Genomic DNA, 15,571 nt, shown 5'->3' with positions numbered 1-15,571 from the left:
ATTTATTTATTTATTTATTTTTGCTGAGGCAATTGGCGTTAAGTGACTTGCCCAGGGTCACACAGGTAAGAAGTGTTAAGTGTCTGAGGTCAGATTTGAATTCAGGTCCTCCTGACTTCAGGCCTGGTGCTCTATCCATTGTGTCACCTAGCTAACCCTAGTCTTGTCATTATTAAGTCTTCCTTAGTTATGTTATTAGACCTTTTCCCTGCCCTATTTTTTTTTAACCTATTACCTTGTCTATCTTTTTGGGACATCTTTTGTCATTAGACTTCTCTGTCATCATTTCTTGTACACATGGGTTAATCTTAAGATTGTATCTAAAAATTAGAATTTTGTTATTTTTTTCAATTTAAATTATTTGTATTTTTTCTTTGGAAATGATTATTTTATAAGCATATATTATTTTTCCCTCCCACTGACTGCCCTGATCCCTCCCTTTCTTTTAAACAATTAAAAAATTACAACAAATACAAATAGTCCAGTAAGGCAAATTTCTGTATTGCCCATATACAAAATTGCATGTCTTACTCTGAATTTTAAGTCCCTCTCTGACATAATTCATTAGTCCTCTGAAATTATTTCTATCATTCCATTAATTAGAATTGTAAAGAGTTTCAAATGTAATTTGATCATGGGTAAATTGTTTTCAAAGTTCTAGAGAGCTCATTGTATAGCATTTCATAGTGGTCTTTCCAATTTCCTCCAAAACTGCCCATTTTATCATTTATCATTTTGTCATTTTCACTATTTAGATCTTGCCAGATTTTTTAAAATGTTTATTGAGGGCTGCTTATTCTTCATTAGGTAATTATATAAAAATATAGAGCTCTTTTTGTTCTGAAAGGAGAGAATAGATAACTGTTATCATCTCATCTGATTATCATGTTATTTAAACATGGCATTGAGTATTTGTTGCTTGAAATCCCAAGTACTAGAGAGATCTGTTATCTCTAACTAGATTTTCAACTCAACTAATATTCTTCCAAGAGTTGATCTTCTGGGCAGGAAACCTTTTTCTCTTAACATAAATTGTGTGTATTGGATTACCTGCCATCTAAGGGAGAGAATGGGGGGAAGGAGGGAAAAATTTGGAACAGAAAGTTTTGCAAGGATCAGTGTTGAAAAAATTACCCATGCATATGTTTTATAATTAAAAAGCTTTAATTTAAAAAAAAATGATTAAACAGATAGAAAGCCAGCCTCAGACTCAGCAAGACCAGGATTCAAGTCTGTCTCTGACAAAATAATAAATACTGTTGGGTGACCCAAACCAAGTCACTTAAACCCTCAATGCTCTAGGCAATTCTCTAAGACTACAAGTTGTGAAGCAAGTACTGATAGGTATTGGTAGAAGAAATTTCTTCTTTTTTTTTTTTTGGAAATTTCTTATGGAAATTCTCATTGCCACCTAAATCACAGATTTGGTCCAAAAATAATAAATGTCCCATTCCCTAAAGATATTGTTGTGAATTAACTGCTATCTATCAGTAAGTCAGTCAACTAATATTTATTACTTACCTGTTACATGCCAGACACTGTGCTAAGAGTTGGGGATACAAAGAAAGGCAAAAATGATCCCTTCTTTCAAGAAGCTCACATTCTAATGGGAAAGACAACATACAAACAACTATGTACAAACAAGTTATGCATTTGATAAATTGTCTATGGTCTCAGGGACTGGGAAAGGTTTTTTTGCAGGAGGTGGGGCTTTGGTGCTGAGACTTGAAAGCAATCAGAGAAATTAGAAGGTGATAATGAGGATGGAGAGTACCAGAGATGGGATTCCACCAATGAAAATGCTGGGAAATGGGGAACTCACGGGCCAGCAAAGGGGACAATCAGTGAGTGGCCCCAGAGAGTGGGGAGGGCAGTAATATGTAAGACTGGAAAGGCAGGTAGGAGCCAGGCAGTGAAAGGCTTTAAAAGCCAAACAAGATTTTATATTTGATGCTGGAGATAATAGGAGCCACTGGAATTTGTTGAATAGGAACAGTGATATTGCCTTTTTTATTTTCTTTTCCAAAAGTTTCTGCTAGTATTATTAAAGAAACAATGGCAAAGTATATTGTAAATTCATTGATCACTTGAGACTGTCATCTTAAACTTCTTTAAAGAAGTAAAATATGTTGCAGCTAAATGGCTCAGTGGAGAGAGCCCTCCAGCACTGAAATCAGGAGGACCTGAGTTCAAGTGCAGCCTTAGACACTTAACACTTCCTAGCTATATGACCCTGGCTGGGCAAGTCACTTAACCCCAACTTCTCAGCAAAAATAAAGAAATAAGACGCTAGCCAACAAATTAATGATAGGGTTACAATAATAATAGCTAGTATTTATATAACACTAAATTCTTCAAACCTATTTATATGTATTACTTCACATTATCTTTGATTCCTACAATAATCTTGTGAGGGAGGTATAATTATTATCCTTTTTTTTCAAATGAGAAAACTGAGTCAGAGAGTGATTAACTGATTTATTTAGAGCCACACAACCAATAGGTATATGAGACAGGATTCAAACTCAGGTCTTCTTGACTCCACAACCAATACTCTACCCATTATGCTACCTTTTAAAATTAGAAATGTAATATTAGAGTGCTTGGATATGATTGTGGTAATATTAGAAATGCTTTTGTACATTTTATTATATTGTTTTTTTACTTTATATTTAATCTGTATCAGACCATTTAACTAATTTTTTTTATTGGGGGGGACATTACAAAATATAATAGGTTCAACGAATTGTTTGTAAATGGTGATTATGAGTCTGCAGCTATTTTTGCGGTGAACAGTCCTAGAGGAATTCTTCGAAACGTGGCGACAATGAAGAAAATTTAAGAGTAAAGATCTGTGTGTGTGTGTGTCTGTGTGTCTGTGTGTATATATATATGTGTGTGTGTGTGTGTTGTTGTTGTTGTTTATGTTATATGTTTATATGTTTTGTTGTTGTTGAAAGGTGCTGTGGGAAGGGAGGGGAATAGGTGGACCTGTGGTTTCACTGGTGGAGGGAACTCCCTCTAAGGAGCAGCATACTCCTATGAATGCAAATTAGTAGTTTATGGTATTAGAGAGATGCCTAGTGCATTAAGAAGTTAAGGGACTTGTCTAGGGTCACACAACATGGAGATGTTAGAGAAACCATACAGTCACCCCAGTGCTGGCCCTCTTTTCACTATGCTTGCTGCCTGTCAAGGGTATATCATACATGTATAAACATTTTATAAATTATTTTTGTTTTATCCATGAGACAGCAAAGTTGTGAACAAATCATTTGACCTTTTTGTGTATAAGCTCCCTCATTGGTAAAAGGGAAGGATTTGACTGGATGATTTCTAAAGTCCTTTACAATGTTAAACTTTAAGTTTTGGAGATATTAAGGTGGGTAAACTTCAATTTTTTAAAAAAAAGATATTTTAAATTTTTTTTTGATTTTTGGTCAAATGTATTTTGTCTCTGAAACATACAAAACTTCATTTTAATTTGACAAATCTCACAGGTAAAGCTTTTGAGATAATATGTTAATATATTCAACATAGAAAAAGAAAAAAAAGTGAGATTATTATTTTTTTTAAAAACAAAAGTATTCTTCAGACTCCATTAGTTCTTTCTGTGGAAGTGGATAGCATTTTCTCTCATAAATTCAGGGACTATCTCTTATGAGGACTTTTCCCTGTTACCCTAATTATTTGGATTCTTGCCCTTCTCAATTTATCTTATATTTACTTATCACTGCATGTTGTTTTTTTTCCCAGAAGAATGTAACTCTAGAGAACTGCTTTTTCTTTTTATCTTCATATCTCTAGCATTTAAGTTAGTGCCTTGCATATATATATATTTTTAATACACCAATACTGGTGGAATTAAAGAGTTCAATAAGCATATGGAATGAGTTAGCATATTTTGAAAATGACTAGCAATTTCAAATGTTAGCTTATATCAATTATGGTCTAAATTGGAGAATAAATGCTAGCCCTTTCTTGAAAATTGGAGTCTTTTAATTATTCTTAAACCATAAAATTTCTTCACAAATTTTATTTTATTTTTTATTCTATTTATTTATTTATAATTTATTCATTTTGATAACATTCATTTAAAAAAAATTTTCTTCCTCTTTCCAGACCCTACCTTATGCATTAAGAAGGTAAGCAATATGATATCCATTATAGATGTGGAGTCATGTACCACATATACTTATATTAGCCATGTTGTTGGGAAAAAAACCCCACAAAAATAAACAAAGTGAAAAATAATATGTTTCAATCTGCATTTAGGGTTTATTCTCTTTCTGGAGGTAGATAGCATTTTTCATCATCTTCACAAATTTTAAAGTAATACCAAGTATGAAATGAAATAAGTAAATAATACTGGCTAAAACATTTGGCTCAACAATTTATTTTTTCTCTCTCTAGATGTTGGTAAAATTAAAGGGAAAACTCTTCCTTTATTGTTATTCTTTGAGGCTCTTTTCAGCACAAGTCGTGCTGCTAAAAAATCTATTAATGCTCAGTTGACCCTGGAAGGAATTAGATGTGGATTATCAGAAAAACGGTTGGATCTAGTTATACACTGGGTCACCCGGCAGAGGTAAGTGAAACAGGGCTAAACTTATTTTGACATGGTTTTTAAAGAGTATCCACTATTCTCCTTACCACTTTTATTTTAACCCAGAATTTTGATCATTAAAACAGCAATTTAATTCTTGCTTTAGACCTTTATAACAACTAGTCAAGAAAATCTTACTGAACATCATGGAATCATTGTTAGATCATTAGCAAGTTGAAGACCGCAAGAAGGGTAAGGATAAGAAATCAGATCAAGTTAGTAAATATCTCATAGTCTTGAAAGAAGCCGGGGAAGTTACAGGATGGAAAAGGAAAAGGGAGAATCCATCTGAAAATATAAGGAGTTGGGATATGGAGTATGATACTTGAGGAATTGTGAGAAGGTCAATGTGTTCTGTATTGTAAGGTACTTGGAAGGAGTAAATTGTAACAAGACTGGAGAGGTAGAAAGGAGCTGGATTTTGTTGCATTTAAAAAACGAAACAGGATTTTATATTTAGTCCTGGAGGTATTAGGTTCTACTAGAGTTTATTTAATACTCAAGTGACATGACATGGTCAGACTTGATTTTTAAGAAGATCAATTTTTTTCAGTGATGTATAAAGCAAGGATCTCATTTAAGAGATTGGCAAGAAAGTATTCTATAGGAAATTTGAGAAGGAATGAAAAAGTTTAGAAAAATGTCTGGTGAATGTTATCAGGGATCTGCGAGAAGATTGCTTTGCTACAGTAAAGGCCCAGTTGAAATAAGGTAGCATAAATGTTTAGTTAGTTTACACATTGGCATGGTTTTGTAATTTTTTTCCATCTTGGTTTAGCAGGACAAGAATAGTGGAAACAAAAGGCAGTGGCTGGGGGGGAGTAATCCAAAGCTGGGGCATGATAGAACATGATCAGTGTTAGAATAATATGGTAATAGTCTTATGAGTAGAAAAGTCATTTCGTCTCATCAACAATGGCAGGGGCAGCTAGGTGGCGCAAAGGGACAGCTAAGTGGCACAGTGGATAGAGCACCAGCCCTGAATTCAGGAGGACCCGAGTTCAAATGTGATCTCAGACACTTAACACTTCCTAGCTGTGTGACCCTGGGCAAGTCACTTAACCCCAGCCTCAAAAAAACAACAACAAAAAAACAAAAAACAATGGCAATATCTTTCTCATTTTAAGCCTTAAGAAAAAGCAAATAGAGTTTATACCTAGATAATTTGTTTTCCTGGACTAGGTATTCATCTTCATCCTGATTTTACTTTAAGGATATGCAGATGGAGTAATCTTTGGAAAGTCATTCAATGTTGTTTTAGATATTTATCCTGATTTTTTTTTTTTTTGGTGGAAAAAAAGTTATTAAAGAGTTTTAGCCCTGAGATCTTGATCTTACTGTTTCTTTGAATGTTTCTGCAAGGATGAATCCTTTAGTGAAGTTCCTTTTACAGCTGATAATTTTAATAGTAATGAACAATGCAGTTCTCTTTAAGCCCAAGTTCGTGATTAAAAGAGATGAATCAACAGTGTTTGAAATATTTTTCTCCCTAAAATGCCATAACACCTGTGAGCTGTGTGTATGTGTAACATGAAAACAGAAAATGATAAAAACAGAAAAGATGAGGAAACATCAAAGTCAATAGAGTCAGATTTTGAACCGTTGAATGACCAATCATTGAAGAAAACTGTCAAGTTTTTCAAAGAGAAAAATAGATGATTTTGTATTTATAGATAATTGGAATTAAAAATAAGCATTTATGTTTTCAGAAAAGTACAAAGGCTTGAAATGAAACAAGATAAATTAAGATATAAGAATTGTTTGATAGTTCACTATGTAAATCGTGACAGCAGGAAAACTTGTCGATGTATCCAAGTAAGGTAGTATATATATTCAGCAGTTCCCAAAGGCTGTGATAATACTACTAGGCAACTCTGTGAAAAAAAATTAGGGAACACAATATTTCTGAAGCTTTTACTAAAAAATTTGTGAAAAGATTCATCAACAGTTTTCAGAATTATTTGTAATGTAATATTGAAGGAACAATAGAATTACAAGAAAAAAATAGGATACAGGTAATTGTTTACTTACATAACATGATACAACAAGGTGATACAGTAGATAGAGCAGTAGGCTTAGATTTGGGAAGATTTGAGTCTGAAATCTCCTATCTCAGACACATAATTAGCTTTGTGACCCAAAGCAAATCACTTAGTTTCTGTCTCCTTATCTGTAAAATGAAGATAATATTAGGGTTGTTGTGAAGATAATATAAGAATATTTGTGAAGTCTTTTGCAACTTTTACAGCACCAATTAAAAGCTATTATTACTATTAATAGCATAACATATTAATAAAGAAATTAGGATAAAAATAGTTAAGAATATAGAACACAAAAATCTTTATCATAATTGATAGGACAAATAAAATTTCAAAGAAAAGCACTGAAGGGATTTATAATTTAGGCAGCTACTATGCAGTTAATATTATTTATTGTTTTAAAAGAATTTGTATTTTCAGTGAAACCAGGATGGCAGAGTGAAGGTAGGGACTCACCAAAGTTCTCACCCAAACCCATTCAAATGCTTTTAAATAATTATTTTAAACAAATTCCAGAGCATCATAACTCACAAAAATATGGAATGGAACAATTTTTTCAGATGAAGGTGGCTTGGAAGCTTGGTTAGAGGGGTCTGTTGCATGGGATGGGTCTGAAGTACAATTAGGGCACAGGTCCAGGCAGTACAGAACCAGGAGGATATGATGTTAGGATTACAAGGTGATAACTCAGGTTGTCTAAACAATTCTCTAGCTCAGAATTCACACCTTTGGTTCAGGCCTTTGAAAGGAGTTTGCACCTTTGGACTTCTGGGGGGAAGTTTACATGTTTAAAGGAGTTTGCACCTTTAAGAGGAGCAAGTTCATTGGTTGAAGGAGTTCCCACAAGCGCCCCTGAATTCTCACATGCCCATTCTCTGGGAGGATAAAAGAAGACAACATTGGGCCTGGACAAGCAGTCTGGATTGGGGAAGGACAAGAGCTGGAGGAGATTCAGAGCCAGGATTCAGGAAGAAGAGGATTCAAGATTCTATCTTCGCTCTGGCTGGAGGCTCCAGAAGCTTCCCAAGAAACCTGCTCACAGAGGAAAAGATTTTACAGAAAAGAGATCTCCTTCCAGAGAAGAATTATAACTTAGAGACGACAGGATCTTTACAATATAGGGCCTCTAAATTGGTGGCAGTGGCAGTGATCTTCAGACCTTTCAGCCCACGGAGTGGGACATTATACTTTCTACCTGGTAACAAAGCCCTACTCTAACAAAGAGTTAAAAACCAAGTAATAGGCTGGGAAAATGAGCAAACAACAGAAAAATATTCTGATCATAGAAAGCTACTATGGTGACAAGAAAGATCAAAATACACACTCAAAAACTTGTAACAAAGTCAAAGCTTCTACACCCAAAGCCTCCAAGAAAAAGAAGAATTGGTTTTAGGCTATGGAAGAGCTCAAAAGAGATTTTTTTAAAAATCAATTAAGAAAGGCAAAGGAAAAATTTGGAGGAGAAATGAGAGTGGTACAAAAGAAAATATATAAAGATAATAAGGAGAAGAATGCCTTAAAAAGAAAAATTGGTCAAATGGGAAAGGAGGTACAAAAACTTATTGTGGGAAATAATTCCTTAAAAATTAGAATTGAACAAATGGAAGTTAATAACCTTATGAGAAATCAAGATACAATAAAACAAAACTAAAAGAATGAAAAAATAAAAAAAATTTGTAAAATATCTCTTGAAAAAACAACTGACCTAGAAAATCAGTCCAGGAGAGATAATTTTAAAATTATTGGTCAACCTGAAAGTCATCATCAAAAAAAGAACCTGGACATCATCTTTCAAGAAATTGTCAAGTAAAAGTATCCTGATATTTTAGACTCAGAGAGTAAAATAGAAATTGAAAGAATCCACTGACCACCTCCTGAAAGAGATCCCAAGATGAAAACTCCCAGGAATATTAGAGTCAAATTCTAGCACTACTAGGTTAAGGAGAAAGTAATGCAAGCATCCAGAAAAGAAACAATTCAAATAAAGTGGAGCCACAATCAGATTACCATGAGATTGAACAATTTCTACATTAAAGGATTGGAGGGCTTGGAATATGATATTCTAAAAAGCAGTGGAACTAAGATTACAACCAAGAATCACCTACTCAGCAAAAATAAGTATAATGGGGTTCTCAAACTATGGCATGTGGGCCGAATGCAGCCTGCTGAGGACGTTTATGCAGCCTGCCTGGTAATGGCAAATGGGCTGAGGGGCGGAGACAGAGTGTGAGTTTTTGTTTTTACTATAGTCTGGCCCTCCAACAGTCTGAGGGACAGTGAACTGGCCCCTATTTAAAAAGTTTGAGGACCAATGGATCCTTCAGGGGAAAAGGTGAAATTCAGTGAAATAGAGGACTTTCGAGTATTCATGATGAAAAGCTGAATAGAAAATTTGATTTTCAAATACAGAACTCTGGAGAAGCATAAGGAGATAAATAGGAAAGGGAAATTATAAGGACTTAATAAAGCTTATCTTTTTACATTCCTATATAGGATAATACTTGTAACTCATAAGAACTTTCTCATTATTATTGCAGTTAGAGGGTGAGAAGAATGTACTGGGAGAAAAGGAAAAGGAGAGGTTGGAGTGGTGTAAATTATCTGCCATAAAAATAGCAAGAAAAAGCTTTTACAAGACAAGGGAAAAGAAGAAAGGAAGGGGAGTAAGTGAATCTTAGTCTCATCAGAATTGGCTCAGAAAGGAAATAAAATACAAGCTCAATATGGATATAGAAAACTATCTTATTATGTAGGAAAGTAGAAGGAGAAGGGGATAAGAAAAGGTGGAAGGTGATAGAAGAGAGAACACAATGAGGGAAGGGCTGGTCAGAAGCAAAACATTTTTGAAGAGGGATAAAAAGAAAGAAGAATAGAATAAACAGGAGAAATGTGGTTAGCAGTAGTAATAAAAGAATTTTGAAGCAAGCTTGTCTAATGAAGGCCTCATTTCTCAAATGTATAAGAAACTGAGTCAAATTTATTTTTAAAATAAGCCATTCCTTAATTGATAAATGATTAAAAGGTATTATCTTTGCCCAAAAAGTTATAAAAAAATATATCCTTTGACCTAACAATACCACTACTAAGCATGAATCCCAAAAGAGATTTTGAAAAATGAAAAGAACATACATTCAGCACTTTTCTCAGGGCAAAGAATTGGAAATTGAGAAGATGCCCATCAATGAGGAATGCTTGAATAAATTGTGGTATGTGATGATGAAGGAATACTATTGTTCTCTGAGAAATGTTCAGCAGGATGTTCTCAGAAAAATCTGGAAAGTCCTTCATGATTTCAAGCAAAATAAAATGTACTTGAAATGTACTGTGTACAAAGTAATAGCAAAGTTGTGAGTTGATCAGTTATGAATGACTTTGCTGTTCTTGGCAAAGATTTCAAGATTACTATGAAGGATTTATGATGAAAAATTCCATCCATATCCAGAGAAGGAACTGATTGTGTCTGATTACAGACTGAAGCAAATTTTTTTAACTTTTTTTTTCTTAAGGACTTTTTCTTTTTTGGGGGGAGATATATGTTTGGTTTGGGGTTTTTTGCAACATGACTTTCATGGAATATTTTGTACAACTACATATGGGACTTTCTTAATAGTGGATGATCATATTATTAGAATATTTTGAAATAATTTAAAATTAATTTTATTTGTTTTGATTGGCCAAAATTTTGTCTTCTCACCCACCCAATCCAGTTCATTCTGAGCCTCCCCTTCTCTCCACAGAAAATGGATGTAGGTACACACAGGCATGCATGTGACACACACACACACACACACACACACACACACATACATTACAAGCATATATGGTCAATCAAAACAAATTTTCACATTGGTCAGGATATATTTACAATAATTCAATTATTAGGTCCAGGGTATGATTATTTTCCCCACTTGAGGAATATATTTTCCAAATGCCTTCCACCAGTTTGCATTTCTCCCAAGTAGTGTAAAAGTGTACTTCTCCAGAGCTAATCCAATTCCAATTGATTAATGATGGACAGAACCAGCTACATCCAGAAAAGGAACACTGGGAAATGAATGTAAACTGTTATTTTTACCTTCTGAATCCAATTCTTCCTGTGCAACAAAAAATTCGGTTCTACACACATATATTGTATCTAGAATATACTGTAATATATTTAACATATATAAGACTGCTTGCCATCAGGGGGAGGGGGTTGGGGGAGGAAGGGAAAAAATCTGAATAGAAGTAAGTGCAAGGGATAATGTTGTAAAAAATTACCTATGCATATGTACTGTCAAAAAAATGTTATAATTATAAAATAAAATTAAAATTAAAAAAAAAAAGTGTACTTCTCCAAAGTCCAGTTTTGTAATGACAATGCAATGACAATTTTTTTTTTTTGCCATTTTAATGGGTATGAGATAATATTCCAAGATTATTTTAATTTTTTTCTTCAGTGACTAGTTAGGAACACTTTCCCAAATGATTGGTTTTTTTTTTTTTTTTTTACAAATTTACTTCATAGTAGTAATAATAAGATGAATTAATCCACTCATCTTTGGAATTCCAAACCAGAGGCTGAGTTACCTTCATTGGTGTATGAGCACAAATTCATTTTATAGCCCTTGGGCATAGTTCCAAATTGCTCTCTAGAACAGTTGGATCACTTCACAACTTCACCAATAATGCATTAGTGTCCCAGTTTTCCCACATCCCCTCCAACATTTATCATTTTTTCTATCATTTTAGCCAATCTGAGAAGTATCCTGTAGTACCTCAGAGTGGTAACATAATTACAAAGGAAAAATTACTATAATTATTTACTTAACTTTTATAAAACATGCCCTTTAAAATCATATGATATTAAATAAAAACCCATGTTAATTGTCTCACCTTCTGAAACAACTTCACAAAGGAATGGTTATTCTTCTGTTGCTTCTTCATCTCTAGCAGATTTTTAAAACAGTACTTCCCCCCCTTCTTTCTTGTTAGCTCACTATTTTTGATATTTTCTTACTGTTGATATTTCAGCATCCTGATGGTAATTAATTTTTACTGTAAATTTAAATGTAATGATAGAAGTATTTGTCAAGATTATAGAACCAAATCAAAGGAAGAACAGAATATTAAACACAATTCTCAACTCCCATTTTAGTTCTATATCCTTGTTCTCATTATTACTTTTGCTATTGTCTGTTCAGTTCTCTTAATAAACAAGGAAAATACTATTAGACATAATAAAAACTAGACTGGTTGAAAAAGCTAAAAAATAAAATCCAATATTTTTTAAAAGTATTTATTAAGTGCCTATTTTTTAGAGGGCAACAAAGTCTAACGAAAAGTCTCAGATTATGAAAGATTCCCATTGTAGATTTATTTTTGCCTGATAGTTTAAATTTTATCAGAAAAAAGATTTAAATTTTTTAATAAGTTTTAACTTTTCAACATCTTTATGAAAAATAAACATCTCCTTCCCTACTAAAAACAAAACAAACAAAAAGCAACATCCACAACCAGATTCAGATGCAATGGCTTAATCAAGTATATTTAAGAGCAGATACAAAAATATTAGTTCCTCATTGTCATGGAAAACTTAAATTATATAGAAAATCAGATTTTATTTTATTGGATTGTAAAATATTTTAAAGTTTCATATATTTACCAGCAAATCTCTAATATGAGTTTTACTGATGTCTTTTCTCAGGTTGACATTTTCTGAAAATGTTGGGGATATTATTTCTCAATATGGGGAACAAAATCCTCACAGCAGATCCAAGTGCCTGGCTTTAGCCCAGATTATTTACAATGAATGTGGTCTGCACAAGAAAGCTGTTCTTTGCCTATGTAAACAAGGTCAAATTTATGGAGCCTTGGAATATGTTCTACAATTCAAAGACTTTTCATATGGTAAACAGCTAAATATTTCATCAATTTCCATTTATATTTTAGGAGTTTTAATTATAAGACAAGATATTTTAGATTCAATTTATAGAATAGATTTTTAAGTGTACATAATAATTCAGACATTAAATTGTCCGAACAATTTTACTTTGTGATCAGTAAATGCTTATTGTGCATTCTGATAATCACCATCAATTAATACTATAGCAATATAGTCTTTTAAAGGCATGATTAAAAAATAAATCTTTATGAATATGCTTCATCTAGTAAAGCAAATTCTCTGACTCCTCATTTTGACGTGGGTAATCCTGGATTCTTGACTACTATGCCACTAAAGCACAAGCTCTCATAGGATCATAGATTTAGAGCTAAAAAGGATTTAATAGTTATCTAGTACAATCCTCTACATTTACAGATATGAAAATGAGTCCTGGAGTGGTCATGCAAGGAATTAGTGGCAGAAACAGGATCTGAATACAAGTTCTATGACTTCAAAGCCAGAGCATTTTTCCTTGTACCACATTCACTCTCCCATCCTAGTTAGAGAGATTTAATACTTGCTTGATGAAATATTCTTATGCCTGTTGCCTGGGACCATCTTACCTAAGTTTAGATTAGTTCATTATCACAAAGTAAGTGGCCTACCACCTAGATTCCCCTGCTGAGATCCTCGTCTTTTCTGTTTGAGTACATTAGAACTGGAAGGGACCTTCTAGACCAATCTCCCTCATCTTAAAGATGAGGAAATTGAGATTCACAGAGGCTTCACAAAAGCAAAGAAACTTAGTGGCCACTTAGTCCAGTCCAACACAACTCTTAACATACTAGACGTGAACCCATGGTTCCTGGTTTACCTCTCTTGGGTCAGTTAACAAGTTTAATTCCTCTTGCACATCATAGCCCTCAGTTACTTTAAAATAATTATCATGTTTTCCGTCTCTCTCCCAAGAATTCTTTAGCCTGAGCTAAACTCATCCAGTTTCTTTAAGAGAATCCCTTATCTCTTCACAATCCTAGTTGCCCCCTTTAGATACTCTTAAACCATGGTATCGAAAAGTGGACATAGCACTCCAGATGAGGGTTGACAAGGGCAATGGGACTGTCACTTCTCTGTTCCTGGGAGCTCTGGCCTACCTAAAGCAGCCCAAGATTGCATTAGCTTTTCTGACTGCCACATCATGCTGAAAGCTCATCTTGAGCTTAAAGATAAACTAAAGCTCTCATGTCTTTTTAGTTACTACTGCCTGAGCATTTTCTCCTCATCTTATACTTGTGATGTTAATTTTTTTTGTTCCCAAGTACAAGATCTTACATTTATCCCTACTGAATTTTACCTACTGATTTAGTAATCCTGTTCTAAAAGAAAATGAGGTTAGTCTGGCATTACTTATTCTTAATGAAGCTATACCAGCTCTTTCTAAGCACTGTTTCCCTTTCTGAATGTTCTCCATTTGTTTAATGACCTGTTCTAGAATGTTCTCAGGAATCGAAATTATGTTCATTAGTATATAGTTTGCAGACTCTATTTTCTTCTCCCCCCCACTTTTTTTAAATCAGTGTTTGACCTCCAATATTGTGATACTTCTGTTTTCTATGATAATTTCACAATCTGCCAATTCTTTCAAGACCAAGAATGTAGTTGATTTGGGCCAAATGACTTGAATTTGTAAGGGCAGCTCTCCTCTTACTTACCTTGGGTATCAATTCCCAGACCACTACTAGCACCATCACTACCACCACTATTACTACTACTACTAGTTCTAGTACTAGTACTACTACTACTGCTGCTGCTGCTGCTACTACTACTATTACTACTACTGCTGCTGCTGCTGCTGCTGCTGCTACTACTACTACTACTACTACTACTACTACTGCTTCTATTACTATTATTATTACTAATACTACTATTACTGTTATTATTATTATTACTACTACTACTACTACTATTATTATTACTACTATTACTATTATCATTATTATTACTACTACTATTATTACTCTTTTCTTCCTCTGCCCTTCAGTAGACAATCTCTCTATCTGAGACTCTACTGTATCAGTCTGGAGAGGACAAAGTAAAAAATAACATCTACACAGCCTCCTCCTTTATCACATCCAATTCTCTCCTTTTCAGAAACGAGCTCAACTCTTCCTGAATTAAGTTCCAGTTATATAGTTATCCTTTCTCTTCTATATAACACTCTTCTATTCTCTATTGTTCTGACAAAAGGCTGTCTTATCTCAACTTCAGATGCTTTTCTTTCCAGTTAAAGCCTTAATTATTTTTTTTTTTTAGAAAATCCATTTTTCTTCCTAACAATGTGGAATGTGGAAAGGTATTTTTCAAGTCTCTTAATCTTTTAATCAAGGAGGGAAATTAACTTAACACTTGGAACAGATACTTGACTGTGGTAGGAATACAAGCATGACACACAATTGTGTTGCTTCTGCACAATTTCCCCTACTTCCATAATAATTTAGATTTTTCACTTTATTTGAAACTGCTTGTGGATATTTATACCTCAACCACTTTTGATTAAATCTTTCTTACATCCTCACTCAAATTCTTTGGCTTTGCACCAATAACTCCACAGCCATTCTTTCCTTTAGTCTTGCAACTATTTCTAGTCCTTTTTACCATTTCAGTAGTTTGCCTCACCCACCACTTTATCAATTTGCTTAACTCTCTAATTATTCCACTTAGCCTTTTCTACCTTCTTGATTGTCTAGCCAATTACTTTTTCCTTCTCCCTCTTAAATCATCTTAAACCATCTTAGTTCATCGAATCCTCCTTTGTTCCCCTTAATTTCCTTTCATTCTTTTTATATCCTCAATTGGCCATGGCCTTGTTTCTTTTACAACTCAGAAGTGGAATCTAAGCCAATATCAGTACCTAGAGATTGTTCTTCATATTTTCCTCAATTTCTCCTAATTTTGTCAAATATCTCTCCCAAATTTGACATCTGAACTTTTTCATTAGTCCAACTTATTTTGCGCAAATCCTTCTTCCTTTTCCTGTTACTTATCCTATAAGCTTCTTCCACA

The 15,571-nt window shown here is 33.7% G+C and overlaps 1 protein-coding gene across 1 annotated transcript in view; it reads left to right on the top strand.

Annotated features, from left to right (window-relative positions):
• CLHC1 (clathrin heavy chain linker domain containing 1) overlaps positions 1-15,571 on the top strand; it is a 47,620-nt gene that overhangs the window by 27,733 nt on the left and 4,316 nt on the right. Inside the window, 3 exon segments of the mRNA XM_074286950.1 lie at positions 2,737-2,858; positions 4,414-4,588; positions 12,332-12,534. Coding sequence (XP_074143051.1) covers positions 2,737-2,858; positions 4,414-4,588; positions 12,332-12,534 — 500 coding nt within the window.

The sequence above is a fragment of the Sminthopsis crassicaudata genome, chromosome 2, assembly GCF_048593235.1.
Source record: "Sminthopsis crassicaudata isolate SCR6 chromosome 2, ASM4859323v1, whole genome shotgun sequence".
NCBI classification, from domain to species: Eukaryota; Metazoa; Chordata; class Mammalia; order Dasyuromorphia; family Dasyuridae; genus Sminthopsis; species Sminthopsis crassicaudata.
Note: the sequence above shows the minus strand (reverse complement) of the source record. Positions and strands in the feature narration are given on the sequence as shown.